Source organism: Erpetoichthys calabaricus, chromosome 13, assembly GCF_900747795.2.
Source record: "Erpetoichthys calabaricus chromosome 13, fErpCal1.3, whole genome shotgun sequence".
In the NCBI taxonomy this organism is placed as follows: domain Eukaryota; kingdom Metazoa; phylum Chordata; class Cladistia; order Polypteriformes; family Polypteridae; genus Erpetoichthys; species Erpetoichthys calabaricus.
Window position 1 is genome coordinate 27682076 of NC_041406.2, and position 20433 is coordinate 27702508.

The 20433-nt window shown below is 36.5% G+C and overlaps 1 protein-coding gene across 1 annotated transcript in view; it reads left to right on the forward strand.

Annotated features, from left to right (window-relative positions):
* LOC114664066 (collagen alpha-3(IX) chain-like) overlaps nt 1-20433 on the forward strand; it is a 164941-nt gene that overhangs the window by 60424 nt on the left and 84084 nt on the right. Inside the window, exons 5-8 of the mRNA XM_051936132.1 lie at nt 3128-3524; nt 3796-3876; nt 7256-7276; nt 17943-18044. Of these exons, the coding sequence (XP_051792092.1) occupies nt 3128-3524; nt 3796-3876; nt 7256-7276; nt 17943-18044 (601 nt within the window). The remainder of the gene's footprint in view (nt 1-3127; nt 3525-3795; nt 3877-7255; nt 7277-17942; nt 18045-20433) is intronic.

Below are 20433 nucleotides of genomic sequence, written 5' to 3' on the forward strand. Positions count from 1 at the left end.
TCATATTCAGAAGAATTACAGTCAAACTTGAACTCAATGTGAACAGAGAGTGGGCCTTGAATATGTCAAACACACTGGAGCTACCACACCTTTCAATTATATACCAGGGATGTTCAAAAAGTTTCCGCACTTTTATATTTACGTTGGAATCTGTGAAGGCGGGAGAAGTAGTAATTGGGCATTAAAAAGTTAGTACGATGGTGGGAAAATTGCATCACAAATGAAGGTGACTATGTAGAAAGGTGAAGTAATTTGTTTTTGAAATTCTTAATAAATAAATAGACTTAAAAAAAAGCATGGCAACTTTTTGAACGACCCTCATACAGCACAACATGACATTCTGAAGCCTGGCTAATCGATTTAAGGGTAACTGTGTTTTGGGCAAAGCTTATTCTAGTAGTCTTAGGCAAAAGTGGAAGCGACAGCAGTCTGCTCAAGCATACACCCAGTTTAGATCTGTCAAATAATGTACTCATTTTTTTTTCAAACAAGTTTTTATTGATATTTCACATTTTTTTGGTTGGGACTTGATGACATGACTGGATGCCACGGAGGCTTCCTTCTTGTAATGCTGTGGTAAGCACACCTGCCAGTCAGTGAAATAATGGGCATCAGTGTATTGAAAAGTGAGAGGTCACAGTGGCTCCTTTTGGGGACTTTACCTTAAAATAAAGACATGGCTAATGACATTCAGGTTTAAGATTTCCATTTATGCACTCTCACATTAGGATTTTTGTCTTGTTTCTTTTAAGACTGTTTGTCTGGTCCTCACTAATTGTTTGGATTTTACTGTCTGTCTATTTAACATTCTAAACATCTGCCAGTCTGATTCATTAGAAAATAATTACCAGCAAAGCATTCTTCCTTACAAAGTATTCTCATTGGTAACACCCAGTAATTATTTTACAATTATTTTAATAATTTGGGCTAACAATGCTTGCCTACATACAATTCATTCTCTTTTTTAATTCATTTTCAAATTTTACCTTTGAATAAAGAAAAAGGCTTTATCACAAATAAGTATGACAATCTCTTTTGTTTGTTGAGATTTTTAGGTTTAAAGTTTCAATTTTAACACTTTTTCTCATTATCATTTTTGTCTTGATTCTTTTAAGACTGATCATCTGGCCTTGCTAATCTTTTGGATTTTATTTTCTATTTAACATATTAAACATCTGTCGATCTGATGCAGCATAAAATAATTACTAGTGAACCATTCTTCCTTACAAAGCATTCTCACTGGTCACACAGTAATTATTTAATACGTCCTTGAATACTAAAAAGTAATTTTTTTGCTTATCCATCCATCCATCCATTATCCAATCTGCTATATCCTAACTACAGGGTCACGGGGTCTGCTGGAGCCTTATTGTATATATTTTTGTAAAGCTAGTATTGATTCTAGGACTTCTTTAATATTGTGGCCTAATAGTGCTTACTTATGTACAATTCAGTCACTTTTTATTCCTTTTCAAACTTTTCCTTAAAATAAAGAAAAGACGTTTTCCCAAATAAGTATAAAAAAATCTTGTCTGTTAAATTTCCATGTTTTTGATTTAAACACTTTCACATTATGATTTTCGTCATGCTTCTTTCAAGACTATTAAACATTTTAAACAATTCGATTCAATAGAAATTAATTACTAGCGAACCATTCTTCCTTACAAAGCATTCTTACTGGTCACGCAGTAATTATTTAGTACTCCCTTGCATAGCTAAAACCTTTTTTTTGATTATTAATTTATATTACATTATATTTTTGTAATGCTGTTATCGATTCTAGGACTTGTTTAGTGTTGTGGACTAACAATGTTATGTACAATTTGTTCACTTTTTCATTTTTTTTTAAACTTCACAGTAAATTGAAGAACTAATTTTTTTTGCTTATAATTGCATATGTTTTTGTAAAGCTAGTAATGATTCTAGGACTTCTTTAATATTGTGACCTAACAGTGCTTACTTAGGTACAATTCAATCACTTCTTATTCCTTTTCAAATTTTACCTTAAAATAAAGAAAAGACTTTTTTCTCAAATAAGTATAAAAAAGTCTTGTTTGTTAAGATTTCCAGGTTTTCGATTTAAACACTTTCATGTTACGATTTGTGTCTTGCTTCTTTCAAGACTATTAAACATTTTAAACATTATTCAGTTCAATAGAAATTAATTACTAGTGAACCATTCTAACTTATAAAGCATTCTCACTGGTCACACACAGTAATTATTTAATACTTCCTTGCATAGCTAAAACCTTTTTTTTTGATTATTAATTTATATTACGTTATATTTTTGTAACGCTGTTATCGATTCTAGGACTTGTTTAGTGTTGTGGACTAACAATGTTATGTACAATTTGTTCACTTTTTAATTTTTTTTTAAAACTTCACAGTAAATTGAAGAAAAGACATTACTTCAAATAACTATTAAAAAAGCTTTTGTTTAAGATTTTTAAGTTCACAATTTCATTTCTAACAGTTTCACATTATCATTTTGTCTTGATTCTTTTAAGGCCTTGCTAATCTTTTGATCTTTAATGTGCTTAACATCTTAAACATTTGTCAATATGGTTCAAAAGGAAATGGCTACCAGTGAAACATCCTTTCTTATAAAGCATTCTCACCGGTCACACACAGTAATTACATAATCTTCTTCTTCTAAAGTTTTTCCCCCTTTCATGCGGGGTCGCTATATTACACCAGCCTCGTCCATTCTTGTCTGTTGTACACTTCCTTTCTCCCTTAGATACCCTTAACACATTTTTAACTGCGCAGGTTTCTTATCCATACAACAATGCTGGTCTGACGGGTGTTAAATAATCTTTACCCTTCACTCCTTTGTCGACTGTTTGGTCACATGATCCCCGATACCTTTTTCCAACCTGATTGCATTATATGGTTAATTTCTAGGTCTAGCTTGGTGTGTACGCACCCTCTTACATATTCTTAACTATCCTTACATCCTTCTCTGTTACCTAACCCTAACCTTTCTCTCTCATACATCCCCACATTTCCTGCCAGGGATTCTATCTCATGCCTTCTTTAATTTCATAAATTCAATGTGAAGTCCTTTCTATTTCTCTTACTCTTTTAGCCCCCAAGAGTAAACCGATGTCTTTTCTATGCTTAACAGACTGATTTACCCAGGTGGCTTCCCCGAAGAATACTCCTTTGTGGTCACATTTCGCATGGTCAGAAGTACAACTGGCAAAGTGTGGAATGTGTGGCAGTTGGTGGATGAGGAGGGCTACAAGCAAGTGGGACTACGGCTTAATGGAGATCAGCAAGCAGTGGAGTTCTTTCTCGTGGGTCAAGATGGCAACCTTCAAGTTGTCACCTTTCCTGGGGTATCGCAGCTTTTCAACACAGCATGGCACAAAGTGCTGGTGGGCGTTGAGCGGGACGAGGTGACTCTTTACATAGACTGTCAGCCTATTGGTGTTAAGCCAATTAAGGCTAAGGGAAATGTCAATGTAGAAGGACCAACCCTCATTGGAAGACTGGATTCAGATCCTAATACATCAGTTGTGGTTTGTATCTACCAAAATTTGTCTTTATATATTTTGTGGTTTAATACACAAAGTGATGAGCATTCGGTATTGTCACTGCATCTGAACGCCACATTAGGTAGAATGCACAGTTAATGCAGAAAGTATTCAGATCCCTTCATTTTTGTCATATTTTGTTATATGGCAGATTTGTTTTAAAAACACAAGAGGTATAAAGTGGAATTAACTATTCAATGACAACTCTTTATTTTTAATAAATATATTTTGATAATCTTTATCACTTTTTTTTCAGTTTGAGTTGCAGTGGATGCTGATACACTGTGATCCCCACAGAGCACAGAGAGATTCCTGCTCAGAGTTACCTATTCAGGAGGTATGATTTATATACCTGCTTTTGTGTTAACAGTATAGGTGATGAATGAAGCACTTAAGAAAGGAACAACCAATAGCAGGCTAACCAATGTTATGGACAAAATCCATCATATTGTAATGCAGTGCTAAATATGTACTGACATCATTTAAATAGGGAAGTATTTCCAATGAACAAGCCAAGTCATTTTGATATTTCTCTCTTTTATTAACATTCCTAGCAGTGCTATGTATGCAGATTAGCTGTCTTTACAAAATTCTCTTCCATTATGAGATGTATTTAATGAAAGAAGAGAACACATCTTAAGTGTTGACGGTATAATATGGGATTCCTTTAAAAATCACATTCAAGTGATTTTTTTGTTTAATTTTCATTATTAATTTTTTCATTGTCTTTTTTTTTGATATAGCAGAATCAATTTTTGTCCTTTGAATAAAATAAAAATATATTGAAAAAGATGGCAGGACAAACGGAGTCCCAAAGAAACGTTTGGGTGCAAACCCGTTTAAGGCACTAGTTCAGAAATCTGGAAGAAAATAAGCGCTCAGTGGGGCAACAGAAATAAGGTTTCTTAATTGCCTCCTCAGTTAACTCAGCTGTCTTTTATAAATTGCTTGCTTAAATGGCTCTGTGATGGGGAGTTCTGTTATGTAGAGGCTTCTCCCTGAAATGAGACAACTTCATCTGGGGGCATCTCGGTTTTATAGTGTCCAAGGTGGAAGGCGCAGGGCTTCTAGGAGACTGGGGGTGGGGTTCTGTGGCCCTCATAGGGCGTCATCTTGGTGCTGTATGCTGAGAAAGAGGCAACACAGTTAGCGACCACACCCCCCTCACCCCAGGTTGGAACTGCATACTTTATCAGAGTCCGGAAGGTCATCCTCAGATGCCCATGCATGACTTTATATAAATAAATAAAAATACACAGTATATAGGTTATTTTTGTATCACATCTTTTTTAACGCCATATTAAGTTACATGGGTATTGCTATGACCAGAAGTGTGCGCCGTTTGACAGCTCCATCACAATGGGTAAAAGGTCAGCACTTCCTGGTCATTCAAGAATACAACAATCAAAACAAATCCCTGCTTGATGATGTGAGATTGTGCATTCTAACTTCTCTGGTTAAACGAATTCTTGCTCTTCTCATTTATGACTGCAATTTCGGGTTATTGTTTTGGCTTACACGAAAGATAGGACGGACTTTAGGTTACTGAAATTAATCTTAGTATTTCAACGCTCGTTTTATTTTCTTGTTGATACCCTCTCTAAGTAGAGGGCAGAGTGGTGGCTCTGAGTCTAGGGATCTGCGCTGGCAGTCGGAAGGTTGCCAGTTTGAATGCTTGAAATGCCTTAAGTGACTCTACTCTCTTGGGCCCTTGAGCAAGGCCCTTAACCTGCAATTGCTTTGACGTTAATCTGCATCCAGCCCTGTAAGCATATCCTTCAATTTGGAGGTTGGTGGCAGGATTGGCACTCTAGCCACCACCAAAAACCTCAAACTGTTTCAGTGTATTGCTGAGGTGTCACCTGCTGCATTTGGGTCCCAATCCAGGTGGTTTGTCATGTCGCACTATCAGCGCACGCTCCCAACCTCTCCTCTGTCCTCTCTAAAATCTGTTTCTGTTGAACAGTGTAATAATCAAGTGTTATTTGTTTCTCTCATAGTGTAGCTTTGAAAATACTAAACACAAATTAAGTCAAGCTAAGGTTAATAAACTGAGTTTAGACCCAATGTTGCTCATGGTTTTCTGAAAAATTATAAACATACTAGCAGTGCTACCTGTCTAAGGTAGGTTGAAATCTAAGTAATCAACATAGACTTCAGCGTTAACGTTTGTAGTGCACCATGCAGTGCATATGTCTCTGTTACGTGCCATTTGATATGGGATTTGTAAAAGCAATGTTAATGTTTGTCCTGCGCCATCTGTTGGAATGAAAACTGCAAGTTCCAACTTTAAGGTTAACTTTGTGAATATTTGTTATTATCATCATTAAATCGAGCTTGTCAGTTTAAGGTTATTATTTCAGAATTTGCACTATTGTTTTCAAGGTGCTTCACATGACTGATCTGACTTTATTACTTTCGCCTGTGTACCAGTCCAGAATTTGCCATTGAATTAGACAGCAATGATTACATAGAACTGAAGGCTGCATCACATTCACTCCTGTACTATCCAAAAATTTGTCATTAATACTTTCATTATATTTGGCACATTTGAGTTGTCATAGTTCGATTTTAGAAGCACAATGAACATAAATATAGTGTTCTGCTTTAGCAGTCCAGCTGACTGCACACATCCAAGATTATGAGCTTCCATTAAGGCTTTACATGTTGTTTCATTAGAGATTTTTCCAGGTGCTTCAAAGCTTTATGAGCTGAAACGCACAAATGTCTTGGCAATGTAGTCTAGTCATTTTGAAATAAGAAATAAATTTAATTTTACAATGAACGTAGGCAGAAGCTCACTTTGTTACTGTTGTAGATGGACATGTGCAAAGGCATCACCCTATCTAACTTCACCTGCCCTGTGCCTAGTGAAGCCAAGCTAGGCAAATAGTCCCACAGGCCGTGAATTGGATACTTTTGTTATAATATGGATGAGGGGTGTTGTTAGACAGACAACTGTAGCCATGCTCATTACAATCACAAGATAATGACTTGATTACTTTATCAGGGTGCTGTATGAAAAGTTGATTAATCATTTTTAACTCCCTAATTCAAGTTCATGGCTGTGCAAGTTAAGATGACTTCAACTGACAACTGATTAGCTACATCATTATGCTGCTCTCTTGTGTATCAGATATTTTTTAATTTGTGAAACAATTACACAAATAAATAAAAGTGTTATTTAAAGCTTTTTTTATTGAAAACGTTGGAGGACTGTTATGCTTTTTAAGGTGTAATTGGAACTGCGGCAGCTTCTCTCTCTGCTTTCGTTTGTGCTTACCACTCCTGACTTTTTATTTTTTTTTGTTCCCTCATTTACCACCCAATAACTCAGCACGTATCACAAATACAGAACCACTGCTTTAGATCAGCCTCCTGTAAATTTATATTGTGCATGGACCAAAATGTTTTCCTTTTGAGTACATATTAGTAATTGAATATGCAGTTTTCTTAACTTATTTTGGTTTTCTAAAAACTGGGTTTTCTGCTTCACCTGCATAATAAAGAACATTTTCAATGTCTGACAGTACTGGTGTTAACTACAACTGTGTTGGGTTAAACATTTTACAAAGCTGTGGGGTCTATACTTACAGAGGACTGTTAACCATAACTGTTTTGTAAATCTTCCTTTTTGTTGGAGCTTTTCCTTGGTTAAAGGGGACTGTTACACTAATTCATCTTTTTTTTTTCTTTGTCTTCTTTGTTTTCCTCAGAGAGTTATTCCCAATGCTGAGGTATTTCTTTTTTACTTTCTTGATACAGTCTATGTCAGTTACCAGAGACTTGCTTTATTCCAGGGCTCTGCAAAGTCAGAGGGCTGTAGTGGCTGCAGGTTTTTGTTCCAACCCAATTTTGTTTTAATTAGAATTTGATTATTTGCTGTTGAATCACTTATTGCTCAGGCAACATTCTGATGTTTCATTTTACTGGTCTTGATTGTTAAGATTATCCATTCTTTAATTAATTATTTTAGTTATAAACAGCAGACGTCACCACCGTTTTATGCTTATTTGCAAAAAGATGCATATAACAAAGGAAACAGCTGTTCTCCATCTACCTTGTTTCTGTTTAGACCTGTGTGCATTTGTTGTGAACTACAGTATGTAGTTTAATAAGATATTTAGAAGAAAACTGAAGAGGGAAAACTGAAGGACTGAGATTTACTCCGCCACTTCTGGATACAAATCATTTTGTTTTACCTGGTGATGAGTTTAGGCAGATTCAACTCACCCAGTTTTATTACAGCCTTGCGTCTCCTAACCAACAACGGAACAGGAGTGTGAGCCATTAATCTCACTCTGATTTTTCTACTTTTAGTTCAAAGACCAATTTTATGATATAAATTAGTTATAAGTTACTGTAATATTTGAGTTAGCTTGACTTCTTATTGCTTGAAATGCTTTAGTGTATATAACCTAAAAAGCAATACGACTATGGCTAATAGTCACTTTATATCAATAGATAAGCATTATTCAACTAGTGTGTGCTTTTTAATGAAGCCTCAGGAGCTAAGTAGCTTTCTTAGCGTGTCTCACATAAATATTTCATATACAACCTCAGAGGCTAAGCATCACTCCTTAGTGTAGATTTCAGAATAAAACCTCAGAGGCTAGTCAGCTTAACTAGACGTGTATTACATTTAATTCCAAGCCTAACTATGAAAGAATACTCACTAATTGTGAACATTCAGACTGTAAACCTAAGAGGTTACGTTCTAGCATGTGTCCACAATGATGCTATAGCTTTTAAACATTAATTACAATATGAGGTGAGACACAAAAATAATGGGTTTGGTAAAAAAATCTATATTTATTGATGAATTCCAGCATTCTAAACATTGTCATCTTCTATATACTCCCCCTCCTGATCTCTACACCGCTCCATAAATATCTTCCATTGATTGAAACAGTGCTGGAAGGCTTCTTGCTTGAGGCTCTTTAACAGGCTTGACGTTTTTGTCTTCACTTCACCCATTGAAAAAAAAACGTGTTCCCTTCAGGTCACTTTTGATTTTTGGGAACAAGTAAAAATCGCAGGGAACTAAAATGGGCGAATAGGGAGGATGATCGAGGACAGGAATGTTTTTGTCAGTTAAAAACTGCTTTATGGAAAAAGAGAAATTTGATGTTGATTCGCTGTTCGATTTTTTTCACCCGACATTATCGCGGCAACTCGTGTAGCGATTGTTGTGCAAATACTGAATGGGCTATTATAAAATTTATATACACTAATAGAATAGAATAAAGTGAAAAAAATAGTGAAATAAAAAATACTAGAAACATATGGACATGCATTCCAGAAGACATAAATACTCATCTTCCCTTTGTTCATCCAAACGTATCCTTCATAAACAAAGTGAAATTGCTTCTGAGAAATACAAAGAGAGGGGAAATTGACTTTGAACATCAGAAAACCCACAGCTTTACCTTAAGAAAGCATAATTGGTATCCACTGCATTAATATACATAATTATAAAAAGATTTATCAGAGATGCAATAACAGAAACCTACCCTTCTGAACATAACCCACAAAGATTCATCATGACATATAGAATTTCTTAAATTCATTCCAGTAAACTATGAAGACATAAAACTAGTTGAATGTCCATTTGCCCGGCTGCTGGAAGACTTTCAACAGCTGCGATCTTAGGAAGAGAGCCCATCTTCTCCTGAAGTAAAACAGTTCTTGCAGCATTAAAGGAACTCTTTCTTTTCTGTGGACAAACTGCAGTTTATTGTGGATACAAATGTTACTTCTCTTTGCCACATGCTCCAGTTTCCTACAATTTGGAGCATATTTTTGGAAAGGAGAAAACCTATAATATAAGAATGACCTGACATGGTAGAATAAAAACCGTAACAAGTCATAAGATTAAATATGATCTATCATTAATAATAATAATAATAATTCATCTTTGGCAAGGTTTGGTTTCTAATTAAGCAATCAGGTTGGAACAAATCCCTGCAGCCACTAAGGCCCTCCAGGATGGACCTTTCAGACCTCTGCTTTATATTATTAACATTATAAACATATGCAGCATCGACAATATTAAAATGAAAATAAATCTAGAAGGAACAAAGACTGGAGCTTGAGAAGTGCTACAGTTATTCTATTTTCAGCCACAGAGCAAAAAACGGGTAGCCTACCTACCATAATACTGCAATGACAACTGTCTTTCTTTATTCATTTTACTTCTGTTAATATCTGCACTACTTAAAAGAAAATGACACATTTAACATTCCTCATGCCTGTGCCTTCACAGCTATGATTAAACATTCTGAGTTAAAACATCCGTAGCTCCTTTGTACAAACTTTCAGTTCATCAACAGCAAGTCATTTTGATTGACAGAAATCTTGTAATATTAATATTTATAATAAGTGGCAGACATTTTGTTCAGACAGCACTTTTATTTTAGGTGTTTCATTTTACTATCTGATGATGCTGTATACTGTAAAATGGTGATCTGTGCTAACGGGGGGCACAATTGAAGTATATTGTATACATTTTCACTTTATGCAAATGCATATGCTATTTATATGACATAACCTGTTTAAGTTAGTATAAAATATCCAACTTATGTAGATGTACGTATTCCTTTAATTACAGGAAGGATATTTTCTGTTTCATTATCATTAGTATGAACCCCTAAATTAAAGATAAAGTCATTATAAAACTTAAATTACCATTAATTGGAATTGCTTTTTCACATTTTAGCTTGGCAAAGATGTGCGTGCTGAGGAGTGTATGTGTCCGCTCATGACTGGTTATTTCAATTTCCCTAACCTACTCTACCCTGTATACTTCAGTTACAAATATACAATATTTTCTATAATGTGTTGAAACCACAAGTCTTGGCATACTGTCATATACCATCAGTTACCATCGTTTTCTCCAATGTCCATATTCCTATCCTTTCAAACTTGCTTGGTCCAATTCAGGGACGCAGAGGACCAGAGCTTATCTGGAATGCATCGAGTAAAAGGAGGCAAAGTGGCATAGTGGAGTGGTTAACACTGTTGACTCAAGAATTACTTTGAGTACATTAGGATGTACTCCACACTTATATCATCTGAATAAATAAATCTGAATAAATACGCAACCATCTTAACCAGACGTGTTAATAAAAAAGTGTGGATTTGTGGCTATTAAAACTATCTGCTTATTACCTGATAAATAACTATGGATCACTTGTGACATCCATGATTTACTCAAGGCTCACGGTGACAATGCCAATATGATAACATACAAGAAATGCAGGTACAAATTCACAAATACAATTAAAATTGCTTAAAGTCAATATAAGGATAAACTGGAGACAGCACTTATGATTCATATAAAATGTGGCAAGGAATACAGATGCTTAGTAATTACAGACTAAAGACTAATTGAATCAGATTCATCCCATCTCTCCTTAATAAACGTAACACTTTCTGCACTCATTTTGAGTATAACAAAGTCCTCGCATGTGAATGCCTTCAGCACAGCATGATTTGCCCTTCTCCAATTCTTTAGATGATATAAGGTGGATTTTTAAGAGTCAAAGTCCATAATGTATTCAGATGGAATTTCAAAATACATTTTAAAAAGCTATACTAAACAACTAATTGGGTTTTTACTTGGAAATTGTTAATGCCTTTCTGAGAAAATCAATGGTCAACACCTTCGAAAACACACTCCCTTTGCGATAAAATACTTGATTTGTGCTGGAACACACTAAACAGGACATTCCACAAAGATAGCCCACCTCCATGTTGCATATCCCCTTGAACTTCAACTATTGAAACAGTTGATAAAAGTTAGGTTAATAAAACTGTAGTTTATAGATGACAGCTGAGCAGTTAACACTGTTGTACAATCAACACTGGTCACTGAGCTCCTAGGCTTAGCGCCACTCTCTGAAAAGAGGATTTTGGGCTTTCTAACTGACAGACACCATGCTGTCAAGTGTGGCAGCATTAAGTCCTCCATAATGATCCTCAAAACAGGTACCCCACTGGGCCTCCGGCTTCACACAAAGATTAACAGAATGACAAGTAACAAAGTGTAATGGCTAGGAAAGTTATGTTACATGCACATTTGTTAATGGTTATAGTTTCAATCCTGGTATAAGAAACAATGTGCACATTTTACCTGCTTATCTTACTCATCAGAAGTTTTTAAGAAGTTTTCTCTGTCCACAGCACTAGGAATATACACCATATGTGTTTTCACTTTTCAGACAACGCTCTTGGAGAAGGTGCCTACATACTGGAGGATTATTCTGTAAAAGGGTTACAAATTTATTGTGTCTTTCATATTAAATAAAGTACTGTTGCTAGAAGTATAATGTCTGCCTGCACATTGTTAGCTAGATAGTTTGCCTCTTGACTCCAATTTACAGACATACATTTTCTAATGAACTGATTACCTTAGTCTTACAGTTAATTACTAAACCACTTTTGAGAAATTAGAATAAACAAACAAAACATACTCCTGGAGTTCCAATTGATATTTAATGCTAGTAACAGAATATGTAAAGAGAAACTGCTTAGTAACCTGAAAAATTAGCAGGCTGATAATCTGTTTGTCTGAAGTGTCTTAAAGGTAGATTTAATTTTTTGAATTCTACTTGGCAATAACTTGATGATTTCTCCCACTGCTCATAAATAACTGTCATAATTAACAAATTATATAATGTTTGAGGCAAATACTGCAGACATTTATATTTCAAAATACTTTTATTTAAAACATTTGTCCAAAAATGACACAATAATTTGTCATAGATGGTGAAAAAATTCTCAGAGGTATTGTTCAGACTCACTGCCACACAAAAAAATAATATTTGCTGGAAGCATGACATGTGCTGCCAGTTGTTCTCCAAAATAATATGACCAGCAGATGAAGCAGGAATACTAGTCCTGGGGTAAATCCATTCAGCCTTGCTGGCTAACAAAGCTGCAAGCCCTGTGGATGAGATGACAAGAGCTTGATTTGCTCATCCAAATCTGTGAAGCAGAAATGAGCCCATAAGTGAACGAAGTCTAAGTCTTGTCTATTGTCATAAAATGACAAAACTCTTACTTCTGCGTCTCCTTAAAACAGTTGAATAAAACAATACAAACATAAAGAAAGTATAAAAGTATAAACAGCAAGTAATATAATTATATATATATATATATATATATATATATTTATTACTTTGTGCTGCAAGTTTGGCAGGGCGAGTGTCAGTAAGAAAGCCGTTCCTTAAAGGGCAAAGTAAGGCCTTGAAATACTGGCTGTGGACTACTACAGACTGAACAAAGTCTCCTCTTAACAGTAGAAACTGAGACTTGTTTATTTCGACCTGCACTGTTAAGCTGTGCTTGACGCTCTTGTGCTGTGAGGTGCCTGTGATCACACAAGCTGGTGACCCTCAGAAACTTGTCTTCTGATTGGTTTGTGACTTTGGCCCTGCCAGATCTCTTCCTAACAGAGCTTCATCCTGTTTCATCCAGATTGTGTAGGGCACCACACTTTCTGACATTTCGATGTATTTTCTCGAAATGAAATGAAATGAAAGGCATGCACTTCAAAGGATGCTAATGCTCTGTCTCATTTCATTTGTTAATTGATGTTTTCTTGCCATTATCACTGGAATTTACAAGTTTCTACAATGTAATATTGTCCAAGTACTACTTCAGAGGGTGTAGTAACACAGTTTTTTCCAACTCTGCTTTAAGACACACACAGAAGGTTTTTAAGTAATCAACAGAAGTTATGGACACATGTGCAAATTGTTTGCTTCAACTTGCAAGGCTTCATTTACTTGAATTGCTGCAGAACATGTGTAGGCTGTAACCCCTTAATTGTTCCCTGAAGAAGGCCCATTTGTAATATTCGGATATTTTCCTTTTTCCAGTTTTTCCTAACCTAAACCTTACCTTTTCACCAATTTTGGTCATTCATTGCTTTTCAACGGATTAAATCTGAAGAAAACCTGGAAAAGCTCAGGTATTGTAATACTTTTCACCAGTAGTGTATAGACATTACACCCACACACACACACACGCATACACAAACATACATATACTATGAATAAACATTAAGGAAACAAAAGAAGAGCTGGTGCTCCTGGTTTTTGGAAGGAAAACTCAGTTTAGTGGAATAAAGGATAAACATTATAGCTGACATATGGTAAGCTGCTGTAGCTCTAGAGTAGCTTCCAGGTGTGTGGAGATCCTTCCTCTTCAGAAGTTAGGTCCACAATGAATGGCTGCTTCCTGTCAGGCAACTGTTTAAGTAGCAGAAGACACATAAGAGTGGGGCTAATGATGTCCACACAAAAATTCTCCCCCATAGAACACTCCTGATGCTCATGTGTGTGTAATATTGCCAAAAGTGTGTGGACACCCCTTCAAATTATTGAGTTTAGGTGTTTCTTTGTTAACAAGTGCATAAAATCCAGCACATAGCAATGCAATCTCCATTAACAAGTACTAGCAGTAGAATAGGTCATAATTTAGAGCTCAGTGACTTTAAACATGGCACTGTCATAGGATGCCAATTTGCCACAAGTGGGTATGTGAAATATCTGCTCTGCTAGGTTTGCTCCGGTCAGCTGTAATTGTTGTTATTGTGAAGTGGAAACATCAAGGAGCCACAAGAGCGCAGCCACAAAGTGGTAGAGCACGCAGACTCACAAAGTGGGGTTGCTGAGTGCTAAAGCATGTAAAAATAATCCATACTGTAGTTCATTGCTCACAACAGAGTACTAAACAACATCAGCATAAGAACTGTGGGTTTGGAGCACCCTGAAGGAGGTTTCCATGGCCAAACAGCACCACCCAAACCTAAGATCGCTATGTGTAATCCAAAGTGTCAGCTGGTGTGGTGTAAAGCACACTACCATTGGACTCAGGAGCAGTGAAAGTGTGTGATGAATCACACTTCACTATCTGGTATTCCGATGGATGAATCTGGGTTTGGCCGATGCCAGGAGAGGTCTGCTTTTTGGACTGCACTGTAAATTCTGGTGGAGAAGGGATTTCAGTGAAGGCTGCTGAAGCACACAAAAACATTTTACACGTATGTAGGCTTTCAACCTTGTGGCGGCACTTTGAGGAAGGTCTTTTTTACTCTGGTCTGACTGCATCCCTGCACAAAGCCAGGTTCATAAAGACATGGAGGAGCTTGAGTGGCCTGCACAGAGCTTTGATCTCAATCCTACTGAAGATCTTTAGGATGAATTAAAATTTGAGCCATATCTTCTTGTCATTCATCATTACCTGACCTCACAAATGCTCCTTTGGTTGAATGGGCTCAAATTTCCACAGACACACTCTAAAATCTTTTGCAAAGCCTTCCCAGAAGAATAAATGTTGCTATTGCAACTTCATATTAATGCCCATGGCTTTAGAATGGGAGTTTCAACAAGCTCATATAGGTGTAATGGTGAGTCGTCCACAGACTTTTGTCAAGAATATACAGTATACAGTCATATGAAAAATTTTGGGAACCCCACTTAATTCTTTGGATTTTTGTTTATCATTGGCTGAGCTTTCAAAGTAGCAACTTCCTTTTAATATATGACATGCCTTATGGAAACAGTAGTATTTCAGCAGTGACATTAAACTTATTGAATTAACATCAAATATGCAATATGCATCATAACAAAATTAGACAGGTGCATAAATTTGGACACCCCAACAGAGATAGTACATCAATACTTAGTTGAGCCTCCTTTTGCAAATATAACAGCCTCTAGACGCCTCGCCTTTGATGAGTGTCTGGATTCTGGATGGAGGTATTTTTGATATTCTTCCATACAAAATCTCTCCAGTTCAGATAAATTTGATGGCCGCTGAGCATGGACAGACTGCTTCAACTCATCCCATAGATTTTCGAAGATATTCAAGTCAGGGGACTGTGACGGCCATTCCAGAACACTGTACTTCTCCCTCTGCATGAATGCCTTTGTAGATTTCAAACTGTGTTTTGGGTCATTGTCTTGTTGGAATATCCAACCCCTGTGTAACTTCAACTTTGTGACTGATGCTTGAACATTATCTTGAAGAACTTGTTGATAATGGGATTAATTCATCCGACCCTCGACTTTAACAAAGGCCCCAGTCCCTGAACTAGCCACACAGCCCCACAGCATGATGGAACCTCCACCAAATTTGACAGTAGGTAGCAGGTGTTTTTCTTGGAATAACTCAATTTTTGTCTCATCACTCCAAAGTGCTTTGTTCCACGATGAATCTGGCTTGTCTAAATAAGCATTTGCATGCAACAAGCAACTCTGTTTATGACGTGAGTATAGAAAGGGCTTCTTTCTCATCATCCTGCCATACAGATGTTCTTTGTGCAAATTGCACTGAATTGTAGAATGATGTACAGATACACCATCTGCAGCAAGATGTTCTTGCAGGTCTTTGGAGGTGATCTGTGGGTTGTCTGTAACCATTCTCACAATCCTGAGCATATGCCGCTCTTGTATTTTTCTTGGCCTGCCAAACCTGCTGGGTTTAACAGCAACTGTGCATGTGGCCTTCCATTTCCTGATTTCATTTCTTACAGTTGAAACTGACAGTTTAAGCCTCTGAGATAGCTTCCGGTAGCCTTCCCCTAAACCATGAGACTGAACAATCTTTGTTTTCAGATCTTTTGAGTGTTGCTTTGAGGATCCCATGCTGTCACTCTTCAGAGGAGAGTCAAAGGGAAGCACAACTTGCAATTGACCACCTTAAATACCTTTTCTCATGATTGGACACACCTGTCTATGAAGTTCAAGGCTTAATGAGCTAATCCAACCAATTTGGTGTTGCAAGTAATCAGTATTGAGCAGTTACCTGCATTCAAATCAGCAAAATTACAAGGGGACCCACATTTTTGCACAGCCAATTTTTCACATTTGATTTAATTTCATACAACTAAATACTGTTTCACTAAAAATCTTTGATCGGAAAACACCCCAGTACTCAGATGTTCCTAGGAAATGAAAGACATACCACTGTTATCTTTTTTGTTGAAAGGAGAGTAAATTATTATGCAGACTGAGAGGGGTTCCGAAACTTTTTCATATGACTGTATTTGTAGTATATGAAGATGTCACAGCAAAACCTAGTAGGGAGAGAGAAAGCAAGAGTGCAGTCCCCAATGGCGTCTCAACAAGACACATTAATCGGCTATAAAACCTGACATGACAACATAAAAGTCTAGAGACAACCTTGGAAAGTTAATCAAAAATAAACATTTGTCAAAAATTGGTTTTTTTTCAATCTCTGTTTAAAACTTTCTTTGAAAATGTAATCTGTAAGGTTTTCATTCAGTAAAGGGAGAGTGTTTTTTGAATGATTTTGTTCAAAATCAGATGTCCAGCAATTTAGGAGTTTACAGTAAGACTACAACAATTGACAGCAATACGCTTTTCCGTTCCATAATCATGTATGTCACAGACACGTGCACACACATTATGCATGATGTTGGTAATTATCAAATCACACTCAAAGATGCCTAAAATCTCTAAATCCAGCAAAGCTTAAAAGCTGAAAATTTGAATCTCAGTATTTTTGTAGCTTCACATATACTACCTATCAACAAAATGTATTTTTAAAGTTTTATCATGTCAAACCTTTTATAATTGCCTGCCCCTATATTCTAATTTCATAACAGAGATACTAAGTTTGTTTTTGAATTTTTCCATTTATTCTTTCTAAATCCTCCATCATCTTTTTTCATCCTCTCTTAACAATAACAATTCTATTGTCTAATTCCGTTCTGTATTTCAAATGTTTCACTCCATATCTTTTTATTATCTAATGTTCATTTCCTCATCATATTTCAACAATATTAATTGTGTTAAAATATACAATAACAGTGACTAACCATTACTTTCTTGCCCAATACATACAGTATGTACAAAAACAGTCAAATGTGTGTTGCATACAAATAAAATTGTTAGTCTAGTACGGATTCTTGGCATCAGTATCCATTAGGTCAGCTTGGAGTATGGAAGCCAATGTCCACCAAAAAAAAAGTCTTATCTTCTTCTGTAATACTCTACCGTGGCTGTCCGTTTGTCTGTCTGGGATTTTAAATCACCTGTAGCTCACAAACCGTTTGAACTATTGACCTGAAATTTGGTACACATATACTATGTGATGTCTACTGTCTGCTTTCGGGGTGATGATGTGTGGGGAAATATATTTTTCTTTACATCATTAGTTCTGAAATTTCACACTTTTTTCACACTATTTGGATACACAGTGTGTGATTCAATGCACTTTCACATATTGCACCACAGTATGTAATATAAAAAAAAAGTTATTTTAAATTAAAATTACATTGTATTGTAACATACTCAATATTTTTATTATGTTTCAATGAGAAAATGTATATTCATACTTCTTAACATTTCTACTGTTTGCTCTCTGTAGCCTGACATACGGGGTCCAAGACCAGTTCCAGGTCCTGAAGGTCCTCAGGGACCCCCTGGCCCCCAGGGGCCACCAGGAGATGATGGCAAACCAGGACGTGATGTAAGTATCTCTGTTTCACTGATTCAAACAACAGTTTTACTGTATAATTCAATACTTAAGCATTGGAACAACAGCTAACAATTAACTAGATATCAGTTCAAAAAAATCAAAGCTAGTCAATTGATGAGAACTCACATCAGATGTAGCAACAAAACACTCATACATTAAAGAAAAACAAGTTATTTAAAATTTTAATACTAGCTTAAACTTTTTTTTTTTACACAAGTTGCTTTACTCACCAACCTCCCCCAACCCGGCAGTGAAGGCAGGAGGGGTGTACGAACGCTAAGGAGATTGGGTCGGATCAGCTGCTCACTTGCTGCTGCTGCTGCTGCCGAGCTGCATGTTCTGCTTGTCACGCTGCACGTCCATCATTTAAAAGCCCTGTACAGCAGCTGTCCTTTAGTCTCACTGCCTTGTCTCGAGGGACTTTAAAGTGTCTCCGAGAAAATCACGTATCGTCTCCTTCCAAGCCTTCCAAGATTTTTTTTTATAATAGAGAGAAATGCTGTTGAGGTACTGAAGACAGCAGATCAACATCATCAGAACAAGGGTCTCTGGTACAACAGGGAAAAGTGGATTGTGGGCAGATTTCTTGTCTGCCCAGGAGTTCTAAACTCTTTAGTTGTATCTCGGTGGCTTGGTTTGGGGGCAACACTCAGATACGTGTTAAACAGAAAACCAGTGAGGGCAAGGTGTGCTACAGTAGCTGATCTTTTTCACCTTATTCAAATAGTATTTACTAAAATGAGTCCAGTGAATGCTTTAGTTTCTCAAAATACCTGTTATTCTTAGTCTCTCTTTATATGTAAAAAAATCTGCAAAATACTTGGTTTTGTATGTATAAAATATAAAACTTACTTTATGTTGAGCTCCTTTTAGTTTTGTACTTTATTTCTGTATCTAAAAAAAGAGCCTGGCCAACAAATTGTCTGCATTAAGTAATATACTTTGATTATAATACTTGAAAAATAAATTAATATGCATTTGCAAAAGTAAATACATGAAAATTAAATCTGTTTTGTTATCACAATCTTGGGGGGGGGGGGGGGGTCTTAGAGGATGCCACCTTTAATGTCCTGTTGAAAATGAAAGAAAAAGGTGCCAAAGCACCAGTTCAGAAAGGTCTAGGAGATCTGGTTGCCAGGTTCGGTAATAGTGGCCTTGAGGTCTGACCCCTATGGTAGCTAGAATTACTCTGAATCCCGACTTCCAGTCCCTTTTGGGGTTATATAGACAGGCAGATGGAAAAGGCAGAGTCAGGATTGTTCTTCTAGAAGTGACTTCATAAATCTTCTGACTGGTGTTCCACCATATTAAAGGTAGGAATAGACAAGTAGTTATTTCCTGAGTTACACCCTTATCCTTCTACCATTAATCCCATGTCAGGTACCTGTTAACACTCCCGAAGTTGATGTGCCTCACAGTTTGTAAATCTATATACTGTGTAAGGCAGTGTTTCTCAAACTTTTTTGTCTGTTGGCACAGTAAAAAAACTAAAAAAATTTCGCGGCACACCAGGAAGAACAACAGTTGTTTTATAATAAAATGAAAAATTATTTTACCTGTTTTTAAGTATTACATTCAATGTGAAGGATGTGCCTGTTTTTGAGAGCAAATGCGATCTAATCGAGGCTCCAAAGTCGACAAACAAACTCGCATTTCAGCGTCTATTGTAAGAAGTCTCTCTCTTTTCTTAGACTTGATTTCAGTCAGTGCTGAAAATCCAAACTCACAAAACCATGAAGATGCAAATGGAAGAATTATTTTGATTGCTTTTAAACTGATTGCAGGATATAACTTGTTGATTGAAATCCAAAACACATCCAGGCTTTTCTCGGCAAAACTTGACTTAAGAACTGCATCGTTTTTTAAATCAATGAGCTGCTCTTCTTCTTCAGTTGTAAGATTTGTAGCTTCATTGTTTCCAAATGGATAGCTGACCCATCCATATTCATTACTTCCAACTGTTGGGAAGTAATGCTGCAATGCTGACTGCAGGTGTGTCAAAGTGTACAGAATTTCGGGGGTGATTTCTTTATTTGAAGCACATTCATTGTAAGTAGGAAAGCAGTCGAAGACTCCTTTCGAGATCTTACTTTGCCACAACGACAATTTTTCACCAAATGACTTCAGTTTTGAGGATGCAGTGATGATGTTTTCCGATGGTCCTTGAAGACTTAAATTCAGTGAATTTAATTTGTCAAATAAATCAGAGAGAAATGTCACCTTAACCCACCAGATCTCGTCATGAATAGAAAATCCAAAGTCTTTTTTTTCAGCCTCCAAGAATGAAATCAGCTCAGCCTTGAGTTGGACGACACGCTTTAACACTTTTCCCCTGGAGAGCCAACGAACGTTGGTGTGATACAGGAGGCATTTGTAGTCT